At 29.7% G+C, this 22,379-nt stretch overlaps 1 protein-coding gene across 1 annotated transcript; it reads right to left on the reverse strand.

The window, feature by feature from the left end:
• Positions 1 to 2,551: 2,551 nt before the first annotated feature.
• On the reverse strand, positions 2,552 to 16,962 carry LOC139481648 (tripartite motif-containing protein 66-like). Its single transcript, XM_071265094.1, has 3 exons — positions 16,862 to 16,962; positions 12,776 to 13,734; positions 2,552 to 3,318 (listed from the first exon to the last, which is right to left on the reverse strand). Exons 2-3 carry the CDS (start codon positions 13,728 to 13,730, stop codon positions 2,993 to 2,995), a joined length of 1,281 nt encoding a protein of 426 aa, XP_071121195.1. The 5' UTR covers positions 13,731 to 13,734; positions 16,862 to 16,962; the 3' UTR covers positions 2,552 to 2,992.
• Between the last annotated feature and the right edge of the window lie 5,417 nt (positions 16,963 to 22,379).

The raw sequence follows: 22,379 nt of genomic DNA on the forward strand, positions 1-22,379 counted from the left end.
TCGAACCGTATTTCTCCACAGTGATGATTATATAAAACTATATATTTTGTTATCGTGATACTTATGCAGTTACATTAAGGGTTTGAAATGTATCATATACCAAAGTAAGATAACTTTGACCTTGATTTTGACCTTTAAACCCTACAATACAATTGTCTCAAAAAGATACCTAAGGGACAGTTAAACTCATCAATCGAAAATAAACTGACAACTCCATGGTTAAAACTGAAAAAGACAAACAGACAAACAATAATACACATGACACAACATAGAAAACTAAAGAATAAACAACACAAACCCCACCAACTAGGGGGTGATCTCAGGTGCTCCGAAAGGGTAAGCAGATCCTGCTCCATATGTGGCACCCGTCGTGTTGCTTATGTGATAACAAATCCGGTAAAAAGTCTAAATCTGTAGGTCACATTTATGAAAGGGAAGAGGATTGTAGTTGCGACGTAAGGGACATATCCGATATCATTTGTGAAAAAGATATTGATTTTACTAACGTCATACATAAAGTATACGTAAGAAATCACAATTAAGAATATATTTAAGATTGAATAGTCTCCCTTTTTCCGAATAAGAAATGACATATTAAAATGTATTCAGCTATAATTTCACCTTATCTTCATATTTTTCTTAATCTAATTAGGATATTTGAATTAAGACAACATTGTTGTAGGGAAAAATGTTTTTTTTCAGTTAGGAAATCATGAATACATTGGACAATTAAAACAATCTTTTGTTGGTTGATACTGTACGTGTAAGTCTTTTTTGTTTATTAGAAACAAACCGATCAAAGACCAGATACAGCCCAATGCCAATAATGGGCTGTTTTCTGCTTTATGGTCTGTTTCGGTCTTTTTGAAATGTTTTCGTCTTTCTTTTTATACTTCGTCATCCCGGATTTTAATATCCCAGGTCGTTAATCTATGTCAAAGCTTATTCTATTTTCTTATTTCGAGTTATTTATTGTGAATTGATGCAACTGTCTTTTTAAACTGATTTTTACCGACTGCTGTTGCATCGCTTTCTAAACTTCAGATATACCGTACAGTCAAGTCAGAATCAACATGTGTGAAATTATAAAAAATCAAATGATAAATATTTATGGTTGATACAAAACTTCACGCCAACATAAACATGTGTCGTATATCTTATTTCAAGATAGTTCTTGATTGTTTATAGTCGTCAGTACATAATTAAAGCAATCTGAAATTAAGTCCTGGGTCTGGACAAAAGCTCCGCGATGAAGGTCATACGGTAACCAATAGTTGCTTAAAATCAACATTATTCTCCCTGGTAGATAGTTATCTGATTGTTAATACTGTTAGACATCGACCATTCATCTTTTGTGGTTGAACAAGGGATTTTTTAAAAGTACTTCATATATACTTCATCTAATTGTCTGTTCGAAATAAAATGCCCCTCCGCACCAAATATTTAAAAACATAAAAAGATGGTTCGTTCCTTCTATTATCTTAACATTAGAAAGAAAATTAACGGAACATCTGAGTTGCTATCACCTGGCCATATTTTACCAAACATCTCTTTAAACGAGTATCCACAGTAAGGTTGAACACCTGAATAACGATGTCAATTTTTGGGAAGAACTTCTTGCAAATACGTTTACGTAATATGGAATGAAACAAGTGTGGACACAGACTAGCGTATCTAGCATATAAGAGAATTGCATGGACAAACTCATAAGACCCAAACAAATGCGAACTTGATCTGGATTTTGTCATGGACATTTGCCAGCCAGACAATACCACCCGATAGACCACCAGAAAGACAGACATGCAGACAGATAAGACCACCAGACCGACAAGACCATCAGACACACAAAAAAGACCACCAGACAGACATACAAACAAAACCCTATAAGTGAATCATTATAAAAGCCAAAATATGCAATTTTTAATTACCTGACAACAGTATTGTAACTAAATCCCTTCTTAATAAGTCTGTTTAAAGGTTTTGCAAGCTTCTGAGGGGAATACTGACATGTTTGTTCTTCAAAGAATATTACCATAAAAGATAGTCAGCATATCAGTTTATTGGAAACATGAATCTGTCTGCCATGGCAATAGTCGATATAATTAACAGTAGGCGTTTCGGCCTTAAACATGCCTTGAAAATGATACATAATCAAAATTCTATTGTTCAGGTGTTGTCAAAGCATATTGATCTGGTCATTGATGCTCACAAAATTCTGTCTACCTGTATCATTGTTCGAAGTACAGTAAGAAGAATTTCTAACGTCAAATTTTCTGATTACAGCACGTTCATGTTTCACTGTCTGCAATTTTCTTAAGCGTTGATTCATATTTTCGTTGCTCAGTATCGAAAACATCGAGATGCATCATTTTAAAACTGTCTAGAGTGTGGATATGGTTTGAACGAATATACTGTTTAACGAAAAAGAAAACCCTGAAAAAAGTATTTATGGGTTTCAAATTTCACATTAATAAATTCGTGCGACTTCAATAATCCGGATTTGATAAATAAGATCAGGCACATCAGATGTTCTTTTTTTTCAACAAGTATAGTAAGAATGAATGTACTTATTAGAGTATAAAGTATGATCTTAGTACAAAAATCACCAACATGTGTGTTGCGTCAGTAACAAAAGCTTAACTATAAAAGCAGAAAACAATTATAGGTCTATGTCCTTGTTTTTGAGATATAATAAATTGAAATTTTGCAGGAAATGATCCACTGTAGAGTTTTCATGCATCTAACATTGGAACATTATTGTCTCAAAGCTATGATAAATAAGAAGTATTTTATAAGATTTAAAAAAGGCTTTTAGAACTATATGGAATAGAAAAAAATTAAAAGAAAAGAAAGGGTAACGTGCAAATAATGTATTGGCACTACATAGATAACACCGGAGGATTCCAAATGTCTGACAAAACGTCAAAGCAAGAGTAGCAATCATTCCCAAAGACATAATTTTGTTTTAAATTTTAATCCTTATCCTCGAAATTCAATGTTTAACCTTTGATTTCATCCTTTTCATAATGTTTTCTGCAATGCAAGATATTTGATATGGTTCATCCTTTGAACTACACAACAATACGACAGTACCTTCACCTAAAATATTCCTTCTCCCTACAGTGATTTCAAACTCGTTTTCGATTCCTCTTTTTCCAAATTTTCGTACTATATTGAATGACCAACAGCATTTTGGTGTCTTTTTCTGAATGTCTTCTAATATAAAACCACTTGTCGTAATGCACAGTCTGTATTGCCCCTTTAATCCAAATTTTAAGGCATCATTCGCTGGTTTCACAGTGACAATGAAACAAGAATCTGAAATGAAAAACACATAATATTCAGTGCATTCCAATTAGAGAAAAAAGGTCCCCTTGAAAAAAATACTCGTTATTATTATGAAACCGAGTGATTTTATGTTGAATATTTTGTATAATGTAAAAATCATCTATTTAAGGTAGTACAGTACTTGCAACCTTAGGCGTTACTGTTTGACGTGAACTTGACTGATCGGTGAATGATCGGTGACGGATGTTTGACTGATTGATGAGTGATCGGTGATCGGTGACCCATAGGATCCGTCAGATAAGTCAAATAACCTATGTGAGAGTTACCCTGACAACTGTCACCGATCGATCAGTAAATTAAATTTATGCACGGATCGGACGGATACGTATATATTTAAAATTCTTATGTAAACCGAACTCCACAGTTTTTACAATCGCTGAACGCGGACCTCTACGAAGACACCTTAATTTACACGTTATAATTTGTAATAAAATTAGTTGCAATAAAAAAGTAAAAATAGTTTAACAGAATAAGATGCTTAGAACGTTAAATTGTTTGTGTTGATTAATATTTTCGTATTAAATATTATAAACATCAGAGACATATAATACATAATTGTATTATATGACTCAGTTAACATGAACTTATTTCTAAGAAATTGGTTATTGTTGACCGCCATTGGATTTTTGAACTTTTAATAGTTTCGAATATGTTGTTTTTTTCATGAAATTAAAAGAAATGATATTAAAAGTTTGTTCCCATTGTTTAGAATTACCAAAATGAATCTTCCTTTTATCAAATATTGTACTATTTTATTTGCAATCAGTTATTTTTACCATCTTGAGACAAGTCTTCTAATCAGAATTGAGATATAATGAGAATTAAAATACATAAACTTTTATTTTTGTGGAAAAACATATAAAATTTTTGTACGCTTGCCTAAAATGCAAATATTTCTTCATTTTTCTGAAATTTATTGACCGCCATTGGATTTTTGTACTTTTTATAGTTGCGAATAGTTTTTTTTCATAAAATTAAAATAATATCAGAAAAATCCTACTAAAATTTTGTTCGCATTGTTTAAAATAATCAAAATTATTCTTCTTTTTATCAAAAATGATACTATTGTATTTGAAATCAGTTATTTTGATGCATATTATTAACTGTCATATGATTTCAGTACTTTTTGTACATAATGATTGGCTGTTCTTCATAAAATAATCGTGATTTAAAGAAAAACATATTAAATTTTTGTACGCGTTCCCTAAAATGCAAATATTTCTTCATTTTATTGAAAATTATTGACCGCCATTGGATTTTTGTACTTTTTATAGTTTTGAATAGTTTTTTTTTCATGAAATTAAAAGAATGGCAGAGAAATCATACTGAAATTTTATTCGCATTGTTAAAAATAACCAAAATTATTCTTCTTTTTATTAAAAATGATACTATTTTATTTGAAATCAGTTATTTTTACCATCTAGAGACAAGTCTTCTAATTAGAATTGAGATATAGTGAGAATTAAAATACTTTAACTTTTATTTTTGTGGAATAAGAATGCAGTTATTGATTTATTTTGATGCAAATTATTAACCGTCATATGATTTCAGTACTTTTTGTACATCATGATTGGCTGATCTTCATAGAATAATCTAATTTTCAGGAAAAAGATATTAAATTTTTGTACGTGTCGCCTAAAATGCAAATATTTCTTCATTTTACTGAAAATTATTGACCGCCATTGGATTTTTTGTACTTTTTATATTTAAGAATAGTTTTTTTTTCATAAATTAAAAGAATATCAGAAAAATCCTACTAAAATTTTGTTCGCATTGTTTAAAATAATCAAAATTATTCTTCTTTTTATCAAAAATGATACTATTTTATTTGAAATCAGTTATTTTTACCATCTTGAGACAAGTCTTCTAATCAGAATTCAGATATAATGAGAATTAAAATACTTAAACTTTTATTTTTGTGGAAAAGGAATGTAGTTATTGATTTATTTTGATGCATATTATTAATTGTCATATGATTTCAGTACTTTTTGTACATAATGATTGGCTGTTCTTCATAAAATAATTTTACTTTAAGGAAAAAGATATTAAATTTTTGTAAGTGTTGCCTAAAATGCAAATATTTCTTCATTTTACTGAAAATTATTGACCGCCATTGGATTTTTGTACTTTTTATAGTTTTGAATAGTTTTTTTTCATAAGATTAAAAGAATGGCAGAGAAATCATACTGAAATTTTATTCGCATTGTTAAAAATAACCAAAACTATTCTTCAGATATTATGAGAATTAAAATACTTAAACTTTTTTTTTTTTTTGAGGCATTTTATTAACTGTCATATGATTTCAGTACTTTTTGTACATAATGATTGGCTGTTCTTCATCAAATAATTTTACTTTAAGGAAAAAGATATTAAATTTTTGTAAGTGTTGCCTAAAATGAAAATATTTCTTCATTTTACTAAATATTATTGACCGCCATTGGATTTTTTGTACTTTTTATAGTTCAAAATAGTTTTTTTTTTATAAAATAAAAAGAATGGCCGAGAAATCATACTGAAATTTTATTCGCATTGTTAAAAATAACCAAAATTATTCTTCTTTTTATTAAAAATGATACTATTTTATTTGAAATCAGTTATTTTTACCATCTAGAAACAAGTCTTCTAATCAGAATAGAGATATAGTGAGAATTAAAATACTTTAACTTTTATTTTTGTGGAATAAGAATGCAGTTATTGATTTATTTTGATGCAAATTATAAACCGTCATATGATTTCAGTAAAATTATTGACCGCCATTGGATTTTTGTACTTTTTATATTGAAGAATAGTTTTTTTTCATAAATTAAAAGAATATCAGAAAAATCACACTAAAATTTTGTTCGCATTGTTTAAAATAATCAAAATTATTCTTCTTTTTATCAAAAATTATACTATTTTATTTGAAATCAGTTATTTTTACAATCTTGAGACAAGTCTTCTAATCAGAATTCAGATATAAAAAGAATTAAAATACTTACACTTTTATTTTTGTGGAATAAGAATGTAGTTATTGATTTATTTTTATACAAATAATAACCGTCACATGATTTCAGTACTTTTTGTACATCATGATTGGCTGTTCTTCATAAAATATGCTTACTTTAAGGAAAAAGATATTAAATTTTTGTATGCGTTGCCTAAAATGCAAATATTTCTTTATTTTACTGATAATTATTGACCGCCATTGGAATTTTGTACTTTTTATAGTTTAGAATAGTTTTTTTTTCATAAAATTGAAAGAATATCAGAAAAATCATACTAAAATTTTGTTCGCATTGTTTAAAGTAATCAAAATTATTCTTATTTTTATCAAAAATAATACTATTTTATTTGAAATCAGTTATTTTTACCATCTTGAGACAAGTCTTCTAATTAGAATTGAGATATAGTGAGAATTAAAATACTTTAACTTTTATTTTTGTGGAATAAGAATGCAGTTATTGATTTATTTTGATGCAAATTATTAACCGTCATATGATTTCAGTACTTTTTGTACATCATGATTGGCTGATCTTCATAGAATAATCTAATTTTCAGGAAAAAGATATTAAATTTTTGTACGTGTCGCCTAAAATGCAAATATTTCTTCATTTTACTGAAAATTATTGACCGCCATTGGATTTTTTGTACTTTTTATATTTAAGAATAGTTTTTTTTTCATAAATTAAAAGAATATCAGAAAAATCCTACTAAAATTTTGTTCGCATTGTTTAAAATAATCAAAATTATTCTTCTTTTTATCAAAAATGATACTATTTTATTTGAAATCAGTTATTTTTACCATCTTGAGACAAGTCTTCTAATCAGAATTCAGATATAATGAGAATTAAAATACTTAAACTTTTATTTTTGTGGAAAAGGAATGTAGTTATTGATTTATTTTGATGCATATTATTAATTGTCATATGATTTCAGTACTTTTTGTACATAATGATTGGCTGTTCTTCATAAAATAATTTTACTTTAAGGAAAAAGATATTAAATTTTTGTAAGTGTTGCCTAAAATGCAAATATTTCTTCATTTTACTGAAAATTATTGACCGCCATTGGATTTTTGTACTTTTTATAGTTTTGAATAGTTTTTTTTCATAAGATTAAAAGAATGGCAGAGAAATCATACTGAAATTTTATTCGCATTGTTAAAAATAACCAAAACTATTCTTCAGATATTATGAGAATTAAAATACTTAAACTTTTTTTTTTTTTTGAGGCATTTTATTAACTGTCATATGATTTCAGTACTTTTTGTACATAATGATTGGCTGTTCTTCATCAAATAATTTTACTTTAAGGAAAAAGATATTAAATTTTTGTAAGTGTTGCCTAAAATGAAAATATTTCTTCATTTTACTAAATATTATTGACCGCCATTGGATTTTTTGTACTTTTTATAGTTCAAAATAGTTTTTTTTTTATAAAATAAAAAGAATGGCCGAGAAATCATACTGAAATTTTATTCGCATTGTTAAAAATAACCAAAATTATTCTTCTTTTTATTAAAAATGATACTATTTTATTTGAAATCAGTTATTTTTACCATCTAGAAACAAGTCTTCTAATCAGAATAGAGATATAGTGAGAATTAAAATACTTTAACTTTTATTTTTGTGGAATAAGAATGCAGTTATTGATTTATTTTGATGCAAATTATAAACCGTCATATGATTTCAGTAAAATTATTGACCGCCATTGGATTTTTGTACTTTTTATATTGAAGAATAGTTTTTTTTCATAAATTAAAAGAATATCAGAAAAATCACACTAAAATTTTGTTCGCATTGTTTAAAATAATCAAAATTATTCTTCTTTTTATCAAAAATTATACTATTTTATTTGAAATCAGTTATTTTTACAATCTTGAGACAAGTCTTCTAATCAGAATTCAGATATAAAAAGAATTAAAATACTTACACTTTTATTTTTGTGGAATAAGAATGTAGTTATTGATTTATTTTTATACAAATAATAACCGTCACATGATTTCAGTACTTTTTGTACATCATGATTGGCTGTTCTTCATAAAATATGCTTACTTTAAGGAAAAAGATATTAAATTTTTGTATGCGTTGCCTAAAATGCAAATATTTCTTTATTTTACTGATAATTATTGACCGCCATTGGAATTTTGTACTTTTTATAGTTTAGAATAGTTTTTTTTTCATAAAATTGAAAGAATATCAGAAAAATCATACTAAAATTTTGTTCGCATTGTTTAAAGTAATCAAAATTATTCTTATTTTTATCAAAAATAATACTATTTTATTTGAAATCAGTTATTTTTACCATCTTGAGACAAGTCTTCTAATCAGAATTGAGATATAATGAAAATTAAAATACTTAAACTTTTGTTTTTGTGGAATAAGAATGTAGTTATTGAATTATTTTGATACAAATAATAACGTCACATGATTTCAGTACTTTTTGTACATCATGATTGGCTGTTCTTCATAAAACATGCTTACTTTAAGGAAAAAGATATTAAATTTTTGTACGCGTTCCCTAAAATGCAAAATTTTTTCATTTTACTGAAAATTATTGACCGCCATTGGAATTTTGTACTTTTTATCTTAGAATAGTTTTTTTTTATATAAAATTAAAATAATGTCAGAGAAATCATACTAAAATTTTGTTCGCATTGTTTAAAATAATCAAAATTATTCTTCTTTTCATTAAAGATGATACTATTTTATTTGAAATCAGTTATTTTACCATCTTGAGACAAGTCTGCTAATTAGAATTGAGATGTAATGATGTACTTTTTATTGTTTAGGAGTAGTTATCTTTTTTATTAAAAAAAAAAAGACTATCAGAAAAATATAATGTAATGTTGTTTGCATTGTTTAAAATTATTTCTATTTCTTGTTAAAAAATACAGCAGTTATCTTTGTAATTTGTTATTTTAAATGCTTAATCGATTGTGACGAGAATATAGAAAGTCCGTGATTATAATAAGTTGTTTTTTTAAATTTTATGATGATAAGGATACAAAAAGTTTAAATATTGAAAAAAAATAGACTACATTTTCAATAACTGATTCTTTCATTTTGTTTTTCCCGAGAATGTTTGGAAAATAATAAAATAAAAACCGCGATGTAGACACCGTTTTAGAACTCGCCGGTTTTGAAAATATATAACCTAAATAAAACGAAAAAGACCATTCTTTAATGATGATATTTTAATTTAGGTTTTATCTGTACATTTCTTCTCATTTCAATTCATAAAACTTTGCTAAATAATTAATAAACAAAATGTATAATTGAACGTTCGATTTTCACGAGTCGCCATTTTAATTAGATTAAACGAAACTAAGATTCCGTAATTTGTATTAGTTTATCATGTGACGTATTAAAGTTCAATCCGTCATCAAGGTCGATCAGTACTATCCGTCCGATCAGTCCGATCAGTCAATTACCTTTACTATAAGTCTGACGGATTGCTGACGTGAGTTTGACGCGAACTTGACTGATCGGTGACTGATCGATGACCGCTGACTGATCGCTGAAATAGTAACGCCTAAGGTTGCAAGTACTGTAGTACAGTCTAACAATGGTTTTTGGAAGATATGTGTTATCATATAATTTTTAAGTAAGTATCATTCTGCACCGTTTGTAAAAATCCAAAAGTCACATCACAACAACGTGTAAATTGATATTGAAGTTATGTAAATAAAAGCACATGGTAATCAATCTAAATATATAGGCATTTGAGAGGAGTCAATATGCTAATCATCTGTTGATAACAGTGTCTAGCTATTATTCACGGACCACAAGACAGATGTGTGGTCTTATCTCATTGTATTGCAAACAGGTGATTTATATAATATGGAAATTAAAGAGAGAGAAAAAAATATGAAAAGAAAAAAAGACTAAAATTAATAAAATCTAACAAAATGAAAGTGCACACGCTGAAATGTCTCGCCTTCTTTACTAAGCAAAGATCTATTTGATAGCCCGAAATATTAAGTTTTACTACACCTATCACATAAACTAAACATGATCAAAGAAAATGAGGTCAAAGTCATATAAACCAAGCAAGAAATACATATACACCTAATAATTATTAAATACACTAAATTTTATAGACCTACTGCTTATAGTTTTAAAGAAACAGACTTAACCAAGAAAACTTAACTTTGACCAATAAACCATGAAAATGAGGCCAAGGTCAAATAAACCAGGCCAGGCAAACATATAGAGCTTACAATTTTTCCATACAACAAATGTAGTTGACCTATAGCGTATAGTTTAAGAAACCAAAACAGACCAAAACACAAAAACTTAACACTAAGCAAAGAACCTTAAAATGAGGTCAATGTCGAATAAAAGCTGAAGGGAATAACAGGTACATCATAAAATATTTCCATACACCAAATACAGTTGACCTGTTGCATATAGTATAAATAAAAAACCAAAACGTAAAAACTTAACTTTGACCACTGAACCATGGCATTGAGGTCAAGGTCAAATGATACCTTCCAGTTGGACATGTACACATTACAATCATTCCATATACCCAAGTAAAGTAGACCTATTCAATACAGTATACGAAAAAAAAAGACAAATACACATAAAACTAAACTATAACTACTTAACTATGAAAATGAGGTAAAGGTTAGATAGCCCTGCCAGTTTGACATGTACACCTCACAATCATTTCATTCACCAAATGTAATAGACCTATTGATTATAGTATCTGAGATATGGATTTAACAACCAAATCTTAATCTTATTCACTGATCCATGAAATGAAAACTGGCTGACGGACTGGGTGACCTCAAGTAGTCACTGAACCATGAAATAAGGTCAATGACAATAAACATGTGACAGACGGACACTTCGTCACATAAGGCATCTATATACAAAGTATGAATCATCAAGGTCTTTCGCCTTCTAAAATATAAAGCTTTTATGAAGTGAACTAACGCAGCCGCCGCCGAATCACCATTCCTATGTCGAGCTTTCTGCGACAAAAGTCGCAGGCTCCAAAAAAAACTATGAATAAGTATCTTTGAAAGCCCCTGACTGCCTGTATAAATTCTTCTCTTTGGTTTTCTACATTTAAATGAGTGTGTCTTCTGTTAGGAGTTTAGGCATTTTTACCAATTTTTAAGTTTATGTGAATTTTACATATACCTCAAAAATCATGTAGTAATTATTTTTCAGTAAGGGAATGGTCTTGATCTTTTTATGAAAATTTTATCTAATTTCAGTCATATTATATTTCTATATAATTTAATTTTTGATGTAACGCGTCTTCTGATTGGCTGACGTTATTTTGTTATCAGACCATAGACATAATTTAGTCATGTAACCGTGACGTCATCAACGTTTTTTCAAGGTTTTCTACGGTTTAAAATTGAATTTAGAATTAAATTATAAGAAATGACTGTAATATTTTTTCTGTCTATTCGCGCGTTATTCAGTGTGCACCAATTTTTTATGTTATTTCTTCATAGACAGAAAAAAAATTACAGTCATTCCTTAATTAAAATACAAATGAAAATTATTCTTAATAGTAAGAATGTTAAATATTGATATACATGCAGTGGGTAAATCCTGTTATTCTATTGTCTCAGACTGTCTGACCAGAGACGGTGCTTTGTTAATATCTAACTACGACATCACGTCAACTCCCGCCAAATGCCAAGTTAGTGTTGGACAGTACTAGTGCACACCTATTGTAAAAATTATAGGATGAAAGACACAAAGTGTGTGGTTCAATTGATAAAGGGATAGTGTCAAAACACTTCTGGGGTAGTCTCAGTGTGATTTTTGTATGTATGTTGCATTTAAAGGGGTTCTAAGGAGGAAATTCAGTTTTTTTTCAGAATTTATTTTCATGAGCATTGTTAGCAAACAAAAAATAGCACCATTTGGTTTGACTTTGATATATGTGCTTAAAGGGAGTTTCTACTACAAATCGGTTCCTGGAAATGATAATTTGTTTCTAAATGAATTCATAGGTCTCTATAGATGAAAACTGAAATGGGGTATGGTACCAAGCAGTAAAATCAATATATCTTCTTACTGAAAGCATATTTCAAAAATCAGAGACACGGTTTTGTAGCTTGTGTATGGTTGATTAAAGGAATGAAAACAAATGTTTTCTACCATTTGACCTGAATTTGCCATTTTCACTCACTAAATTTATAAGAAAGAGTTATATTTCAGCTTTACAATGAGTTATTTATTTGGATGTACTTAAATCGTTGCATTTGATTCTTTATAGGTATATGGCGGTCAACATAGTCAAGTTAAGTTTCCTTTGTTTTGGACTTAGTAAACTCCTGCTGGACGATAGCCATCATAGTCGTTTAAACCCCGCTCACAACAGAACGTTAAATATTTTGAAGTGGTGAGACCTATTAAATAGTTGTCATGGCATTGTCGTGCAAAAGATCAAAAACTTAAATATTGTTTCAACAAACCTTCTTCAGTTTTTATCGTTTCGTACTGATGATCAGGATAGCACTTGGTGACAATATCACCTTTGGCCTGTGTCTGTTTGTTTTTCTGTCTCACTAATGAAATATCACTTTGTTTGGTCTGAACAACAATTTTCCAAAATTGACTAATATTTTCGAGACTTTTCATTATATCATTGGTTTCAAAAGAGATGATGACATCTGAAAGGTCATCGTTATTTTGTATGGACTGTATGAGGCTTTCTGATTCCATCAGTGCATGTTCAATCTGCTTGCTGATAAGATATGTTTGCAGGTCGGATGCATGCTGCTTTGTTATTGCAAGACTTTTTTGAAGTTCATCTATCTCCTTTTCTTTCAGCTCTACAGAAGCCAAAATTTTGTTTATTTTCTTTCTTTCATCATTTTCAATTATATGGAGTTCTTCTAATAATGTTCTTTCAAGACGATCGAAGTGGTTATTTACTGTATGCCTAGCTATCTGAATTTCCGTTTCAATCGTCTGTCTGTGTAGTTTTAAAGATAATAGATTTCCTGCGCGATTCTTTTGGATTCTTTGTAAATTATCAATAAGTTCCCGCATTGAATTTTCGATTTCCAACATCATGTTGGACGACTTTATTCTGCAGACAACATCGTTGATATCTGTAAAATCTTTGCAGTTCTTATGGCCACCTATGAGACACTTTGAACAACAAGAAGACTTGTGTTTATGACAGTAAGCTTGGTATCGTTTACCATGTGATTTGCAGAAATCTTCAATTTGAAGGACACTTACAGGTAACTTTTGAAATTCGTTTACAGGTATAATACCATGACTTTTCGATGCTTTATTCAGGATATGATGTTCTTTACATTCCTCACAGAGTCCTTCATTACATTCAAAACACCATGCTTTTGAAGGTTTAGAAATATGTCTGGAATCGCAGATGCCACATGCTGGGGATTCACCTTCCATTTTCCTATAAAACATTTATTTGTTATAGTAACACACTGACTGTAAGTTATAACTGGTATATATAAGTTGCAAGGTATAACACGTAGGATTCAAATAGTGATAATGACACCGCTAAACAATCTGAAAGACCAAAGTTCACAAACAATCAGGAAACTCTGGCTATATTACTTCCCTTGTTTGTTCTTTTTTTCAATTTTGGTTAATTCATATGTGCAATTGACGTCCATTTTTTATAAACTATTACACATTCTAGTTTAGTAGAAGCCTTTAGCTTTGTGAATCTTGTATGTTTTTAAATTTTAGTTCAATTATATGTTTTGTAGTTTAGTAAGGCGTTCATTTTCTCTGACATCATACACATTTGTTAAAGGGGTCAGCTGAGGTCAGCCCCTGGGTGCAAGGGTGTTCTCGCTAGTTTGAAGGTGTAATACCACCAAATCATGATACGTCACATCAAGTTGTATACGAAAATAGGTCGAAAAAAAAATATTCCCTTGAATTTGAAAGTTGTAGGTAATTAATCCAAAATTTTATTGCAGTAAAATATTTCTGTGTCATAAACATATGTCTTGGGTATTTCAAAGCACCATTTTTTATTTATTAGGTGTTTCTATAGAATATTTTGAATACTTGAGGTTACATGGTTTCTAAATCTTGTACACAGGTTAAATAAGGGGAGAAATTTGATTAGTTAACTTCCAGTGATGTTTATTTCCTTATATGCAATGAAATGTTATGTGCATTTTTTCTATAGTATTGGACAGGATAAAACTTCACTCATGCCAAGTATTTCTTTATTTGAAATGAAGATAAATTTGTCACAGTTTTTTGAAAAGTGCAAATTTAACAAAGACTAAAAGGGGAAATTCAATGGTGGTATTACACCGGACGACCCATCGATGGTCTTGTGTTGTTTTCTGCTTTAGTAGGGGTTTCGTCTCTTTGACACATTCCCCATTTCCATTCTCAATTTTATACTGTATAAGGCTTTTTGTATCCCTCTATTAATCCTCAATTTTGGTGTAATGCAATGTAATGTTTACCAAATATTTTTAAAGCAACGTTTAAAGGTTTAATGAGAAAAAGTCCTAAATGGTTTTTATCATTTGTTAAAACAAATATATTTGTGATCAATACATGCTATATCTAAGTTTTCATTTACCTGTTTATATTATGAAAACCGGTTTCTTCAAAAGCGATTTTTTTCTAAGGGATGGTGTCTTTCCATGGCTAATTTGGATTGTTTGTTTTCTTTTTGGCCTTGAATGTTAACTATGTACTTGCATTCAAGTATCGTAGATCAAATTAATTCTTTCATTGTGTTGTTAAGTTACGTTTTTAATTGAATTAATCCTTCCAATTGATACTATATCGTGTGTATTTCTATGTTGTGATGTTATACTATTGTTTTAGGAAAAAGGGAGAAGGTTTGATACAAGTAAAACCTTTAATCCCGCTGCAAATGTTTGCACCTGTCCTAAGTCAGGAATCTGATGCACAGTAGTTGAATGGTTTTACACTAGTAATTTTGGGACCCTTTATAGCTTGTTGTTCGGTGTGAGCCAAGGCTCCGTGTTGAATGCCGTTCATTGACCTATAACGGTTTACTTTTATAAATTGTTATTTGGATGGGGAGTTGTCTCATTTGCACTGACGACCCATCTTCCTATAACTATATATCTAACTATACTTCTCTTTCTAAAATATTGAACAAAAATTGAGTTTTCCCTTTATTATTGAGGAATTTTATTATTACGATAATATTAGAAAACCACAAACAATTTAGATAGTGTCAATATTGATTTTAGTGAAGATACAATGAAAGTTTCTTCATAAAAGGGATTTCCATGGTGTATGTGTACAGTAAACCTATGACGATTAAGAATGAAAAGGAAATAAATAGTAAGGCACAATACTTTTTCTCATGAGACATTGTTGACACTTCCTCGTCAGTTTAGACTTTTAAATAACTCGTTTGCCATGAGGTATTTTTATACTAACTTACATAAATTTAAGAAAAGTACAAAATCACTTGCGTTAGCCTGACAATGTTAGTAGGGATGAGTCTTATTCGAATAAATTGTTTACTGACTCGAATTCACAGTATATGATGATAAATTAACAGTACCTAGACTGACATAAACAAATAACAGTTACCCAATTGTCTTAATGGTTAATATGTCTCGTCCTGAATATGCATGAAACATTTGTCACTGTTACATTTGTAATATATTGTGGTCAACTACATTTTTTGTTAAACCAGTCGTTGGTATGATACAGGTAATGTTATTTTCTTAGGTTTTATGAACGTATTATGCTAAACCCCTTTCGAGTGTGGTTATACTTGATTTTTATATCAGATTAATTTAAGTCTGCTGTTGCCATGTCAGTAACTGCTAGTACATGTAATAGTCCTTTGTTAATTTATATTATCATTGTCTTTTTCCTAACTTCCCTTTGTTTGCTGCTCTTTGATCAGGTTGTTGTCCCTAAGACATATTCACCGTTTCCTTTCTCAATTTTAATTGTTTCAAATTCTAATTAGATTTTGGACTACATATGCATGCAACATTTAGCATTTGGTTTCAATCAAGCAACGGATCCATGTATTCATATATGCATACTTATGGTTTTCACACCAATTATAACAACATAGAGTTCTACGCATTGTTAGTCATGTGCAATCGAAGATGTTTTTCATCAAGTTTTTATCCTTTTGTCGATTTGATAGCACTCGGCTGTGTCGTCTTAAAACTGCTACATAGTTTTGCTTATGAAACTTTGGTTTCAACAATAGTTCAGGCTGGGCGCAACAATGACAATAAAAGCAATGGCAAACCCATTTTTAGGAAATTGATCTATTTAAATGATGAGGGGGATTCAAATCATTGCGTTATTTATTGTCTTTAAATAACGATATTAACCGAAATTGGTGTTTCGGGTTGTAGTGGATAGGGATACCATCAACAAACAGCAAATCGGATTATCTGTAATTTTTAACAACTGTGTGATATTTCTAAAGTTAGAAATATGAATCGAGTCCTAACTTTTATGCATAATGTTAATAACGAAATGTAATGGTTTTAATTTAATAGTTTAACAAATTAAGATTATGATGAGTTAATATTTACCTATTCCTAAATACTACCACCGTGTTCTATCGACAAGGAAGAAAAACAATATTTTGTCATATGACCCTCGTCTTTATAAGGAAGAGCAAACTTTAAATACTTCAAGTGAATATTGATTAAATCATCTAATAAAGAAAAAAATAAAACAGTGCAAGGAAGCACAAATATTCAACTTTTACATTTAGAATTAAACTAACTATCTTCATAAATAATACTTGCGAATAATGGTTGATTTGAATTTAGATTTGATATAACTAGTTATTCCCTATAAAAGAACATTGATATCCGGCTGTTTACTACTTTCCTAATACCACAACACATATGTGTGAACATTTAAGATTAAAAACATTTTTTTCTAGACATTAGTGATGTGTAAAACGACGCGATGAACTCACAAACTGAATAAAGTCAGAAGAACTTGTATGTAAAGTTTGTGATTATGAGCCCCGATTTGCACATCAATTACCTTTAGTAAAAATGATATTGGAATTTAAACGAAAAGAACATTTTTGCGGCTACAAAGCTTGACCCCCGTAGTTGCCTTTTGCGAAGACTGGAAGTAGCAAACACCGATATGTAGTCTTTCATTTGACAAGAACTGGGATCGAACACATGACCTTGCCCACTAGGGACTTGCACGCAACCAAAAAACATTTTTAGCGTGTTGTTTGAAAGGTAAGTTGCATTTATGGAACCAATGCAGAAAGACCAAGAACTTAAAATTCTAGCTTAAAAGACCAAGCAGTCCTTAAAAGGTTCACATATTCATCCATACAAAATACATCTAATATAAAAATCAAAGCAGTAAATTAAAGAGAGGCATAACCGATGCCAACGACCTCAGCAAGTTGAAGTTGGATATTGTTTTATTTGTAGAAAAATTAAAAAAACACAGAAAATTTCATTTCAAAATAGATTAAACATCCGAAGCATCCGCTATCATGATAAAGATATTTCTAGAATAAAATAGCGCAACAAATTGACACCTGATAATAACACTTACCCTTGACTCATACTAAATTGTTGTGTGATGTGCCTTACATTTTAATTAAACATTTATGTTTATTCCAGATGTAATTTTTCAGAGATTTCAGATATTCGATCTTAATGTATTTTCATTTATTGCGCTTTCTCCATTATTTGTGTATATATGTTGTATATATTATGGTGTATATTGTGTAAATCAATTACTTGTATTTGATTATCTATATATGCTTGTTTTACATAATTAAGTACAATTCAATCTTTTTGTTTGCAAATTGTCAAACATTTACAAAATAATTATTGTATTTTATATTCGAGTAATTTTTGTGTAATGCTTTCATATAATAATATATGTATAAGTCAACTTACATGCTTAATTGAAGATTAATTAAATTTGTTTTGATAACGCTAACTAATACTTCGATACTTTCTTTCAATGTCATCAAATTCATCTACCACTTATTTCACGGCAAATAAATTAACATAGACATTTCATGAATTACCAGCAAATGCACAACAATACTGAACTCCGAGATAAATTCAAACTAAAAGTCCAAAATCAAATGGTACAACCAAAAGCTCAAACATTCCTTACTTGGTACAGACATTTTGTTATGTAGCAAATGTTGGATTGAACCTTGTTTTATAGCTAGCTGAATCTCTCACTGGTACTATTGTCGCATCAAATTCCATTATATTGACAATGATGCGTGAAGAAAACAAACAGACATAACAGGTAAAAATGTTAAAAATATAGCAGTCAACATTGTGTGACATTTACAGTGATCAACAGATTATTTGTTGTGAGGAAAAAGTGAGTAGTTTAACATGTAAGTGGTCAATTTATTTTTCACCAATTAGAAATAAGCCAACCAATTCAATATTTATTAACGTTAACACTTTGCATAATACAAAAATTTATAAAGAAAATTATACATTTATTTTACTTTTCTACATTGGCTAGAGGTATAGGAGGAGGGTTGAGATCTCATAAACATGTTTAACCCCGCCGCAATTTTGCGCCTGTCCCAAGTCAGGAGCCTCTGGCCTTTGTTGGTCTTGTATGATTTTTTATTTTAGTTTCTTGTCTAAAATTCGGAGTTTATTATGACGTCCATTGTCACTGTCTTAGTATACATAGATTTAAGGGGCCAGCTGAAGGACGTCTCCGGGTGCTACATTGAAGACCCATTGGTGGCCTTCGGCTGTTGTCTGCCTTATTGTCGGATTGTTGTCGCTTTGACACTTTCCCAATTTCCTTTCTCAATCTAAATATACTCTAAAATACTGAAGGAACTCAATACAAAAAATATGAGACAGGGTAAAATATACTTACGATACCTAAAATGTCACAGTAACAGAACTATAATATCTATGAAATTGCCAATAACTTTTTATGAAAGTGGGAAATTGATACTCAATGGTAGGTTGGTGTATCCAAACAAAACATTAAATATCACTGACGTATCAAACTAAATAAATTACAATGTAATGTAAACTAGAAATGAAAAGTAACAGGACACATGTTACTTCTGTTTATTTGAGACAAGGAGATGCGATAAAATTGGCATTGCGACAATTATCTGAAAAACAAGAATGACGTAGATTTGAGCAGCAGTAGTTCCAAATACGGCCTTAAGCAACAAAAACAACTAATGCTGTAAAACTAGCTATGAAGGCATCAACATGACAAAACGTGAACCATTCAAAATAAACAATGTAAACAAACAATAAAAAAATATCATATATATCATATATATATAAGTTAATTAATTCAAAAAAACTAACAATAATTAGATTAAACAAAAACGAAAAAAAATTGTACTTAAAATAAAGATAATCTAGTACAGTATATAAAGTATAAAGTATGAAGACATATACTGTATATATACAATTTCCGGATGAATCAAACTGAATCAAAATAGATATATAAGAGTACAAAGTACTGGAAATAACATTAAGCAAAAAGCATGCGTCCAATCATCCCTTTAAATATACCTACACCATGAACAAGTTCAATATTTGAAAGCTGGATCTGTAAATACCGAGTCATAAAAACATTTCTACGACCAAAATAGACATAAAGGTACAAAGACAAATGAAGGGGAAATTGCAAACGTAAATAAAAGAATATATAAAGACCGAATCTAGAATATTTATCCCAAGAACATACAGCATTATTTCTGACATTGAATATTCATTCAAACGTTTTTGGTACCCTCTGATTAACGTTTTGAGGAAAGGATGAGAAGTTCATTGACCAAGTACATTAACAAGTAATATTTTCCTTAAACAACGTTAACTTTTGACAAAACTATTGTGGCAGTCGCAAGTTTTCGGATATCGTGTGATTTAAGAATTATCTTCTTCAAATGTAAGTGAAGTATATGGTTACTTAGTATTTAGTTATATAAGAACACTTATGGTATCAGCTTTATCGGCATCAAAGTAATTGTGTTCTGGCTTTATAATAAAACAGATTGTCGTGTCTTCTTCTAAACTTATATAATGTCTTTATTGGTTTCAGTTTGTATTAAATACTTTAAAGTCAAAATCCTCTAGTATCAAGGTTTGCCTACTGACTGTATACGTTTTATAAAGATGGGTACTAAACGAAAAAGTCTTTCTAAATTATCTCTTGAATCACATAGAAATGTGACATTACCCGGACCTAAAATATGCCTTCTACCAACAGTGACTACAAATTCTCGCCCTTCTTTTGACTTTCCATATTGTTGCACGATATCATATGGCCAATGACATTTTAATGTCTTTTTCTTTATGTCTTCTAATGTGAAGCCTTCAGGTTTAACATACAGTCGGTAATCGCTAGTTAATCCAAACTTCCATGCAGCCTTCCCTGGTTTGGCCATGACAATGAAACAAAGACCTGAAACGAAAGACGAAACAAATTCGGATCGTAAAAAGTACTTGTTCAACTCTGCATGTAACGAACTTACTTGACATTATATATACAATTTAAATATATATCCACTCTCTTTGTATTTAATCTTTACACTTCTTATAAAGTAGCCTTTATAATATTGTTTTATGTGTAAGCCATTGAATTAAATTATGTCGATTGCTAAAATGAAAAATGTCACATAATGAGAGGTTCAAATCATTAAATTGGCTCAGAATAAATTAGGATTTTTTTTTAATATGAAACATAGTATGACCATGATGAAATTCTATCGGCATGATATGACCATCTCTGCCACTTGTATTCATAAGATTATTTTGCATGTATATAAGTATCTATCAAATAAAAGATTTTTCTATTTGCGAAAAAAAAAAAAAAAACGCTAGCGAAATTTAGTTGGTTATGCAATTTTTTTGTAATATCAACATACACAAACCCTTCTATTTTTTTGTGTCCATTTTCCATGTTGAAGTGAATTACAGAAATTATAATAACGTATTTTACCTAATATACATTAATTTTGTGTTATATAGTTATCAAAGGTACCAGGATTATAATTTATTACGCAAGACGAACGTTTCGTCTACATAAGACTCATTAGTGACCAGACCAATGGACCTACACTGCTCAAATAACCGCAATTACATGTTTAATTATGCATGTATCTAGGTCAATGGAATGACATCTGGACAGAACAATATAGATACGAAATCAAAATTATGTACTTCATCTAAAAAAAGAGTTTGTGCAGGGTTTTCTAACAACGATTGGTGAACTGCTTGTGTGATTAACGTAGCTTCTATATAGTGGAAAATATTTCTCAATGGTACAGTAGGAGAACAAATTGATATTGAATACAATAGGAAGGATTCTAAGGAAGGAATTGAGTTTGATTACGAGCGAGAAGAGTGGAAGAAGGGAAAATGTGAATTCTTGGATACGGATAGGAATTCTGTCTGTCAATGGACCCTTCAAAAAAGTTTTAGAAACGTTTCTGAAACGTGCAAAGACCTCGAAATTTTCACTTAAAGAGGCATTTTGTCGAACATCTTTATTCTGATCCGAAGTGGCTGCAAATTTGTACACCCTGCACAACTAAATGGACGCTCATTTTTTCCAACGTTTTTTTATAACTTCGTCCTAAAGAAGATCAAGAAATGGTCATATTTCTATAATCAAATCATTGAATTGGGTCTATACATTTATACTGTTTAGTTCATGTATTGATATATACATACATGATTTTCATTTGTATGCACATATATCGTTCTTATAAGGGTGCTTGAATAAGATAAGAAAACTATATAGAAGGATGTTGTTTTATGTTCACTGTGTATTGTAATTCTGTTTTGCCATGATATTATAAAAAAGAAAATGTGGTATGATTGCCAATGAGACAACTATCCACAAAAGACCAAAATGACACAAACATTAACTTTGTTTTCGTTTTGATTTTCCCACCTCACTTCTACTCATCTATTTATTTACGTGTTTTACAAAAAGTGTTGAAGCAATCGATGATCGTAATACTTTACTTATACATTGTACCAAACAAATATTCTTATTCTTACAAACATCCTTTTCAAATTTAGGGCTTTAACACGTAACAAC

Source organism: Mytilus edulis, chromosome 7, assembly GCF_963676685.1.
Source record: "Mytilus edulis chromosome 7, xbMytEdul2.2, whole genome shotgun sequence".
In the NCBI taxonomy this organism is placed as follows: Eukaryota; Metazoa; Mollusca; class Bivalvia; order Mytilida; family Mytilidae; genus Mytilus; species Mytilus edulis.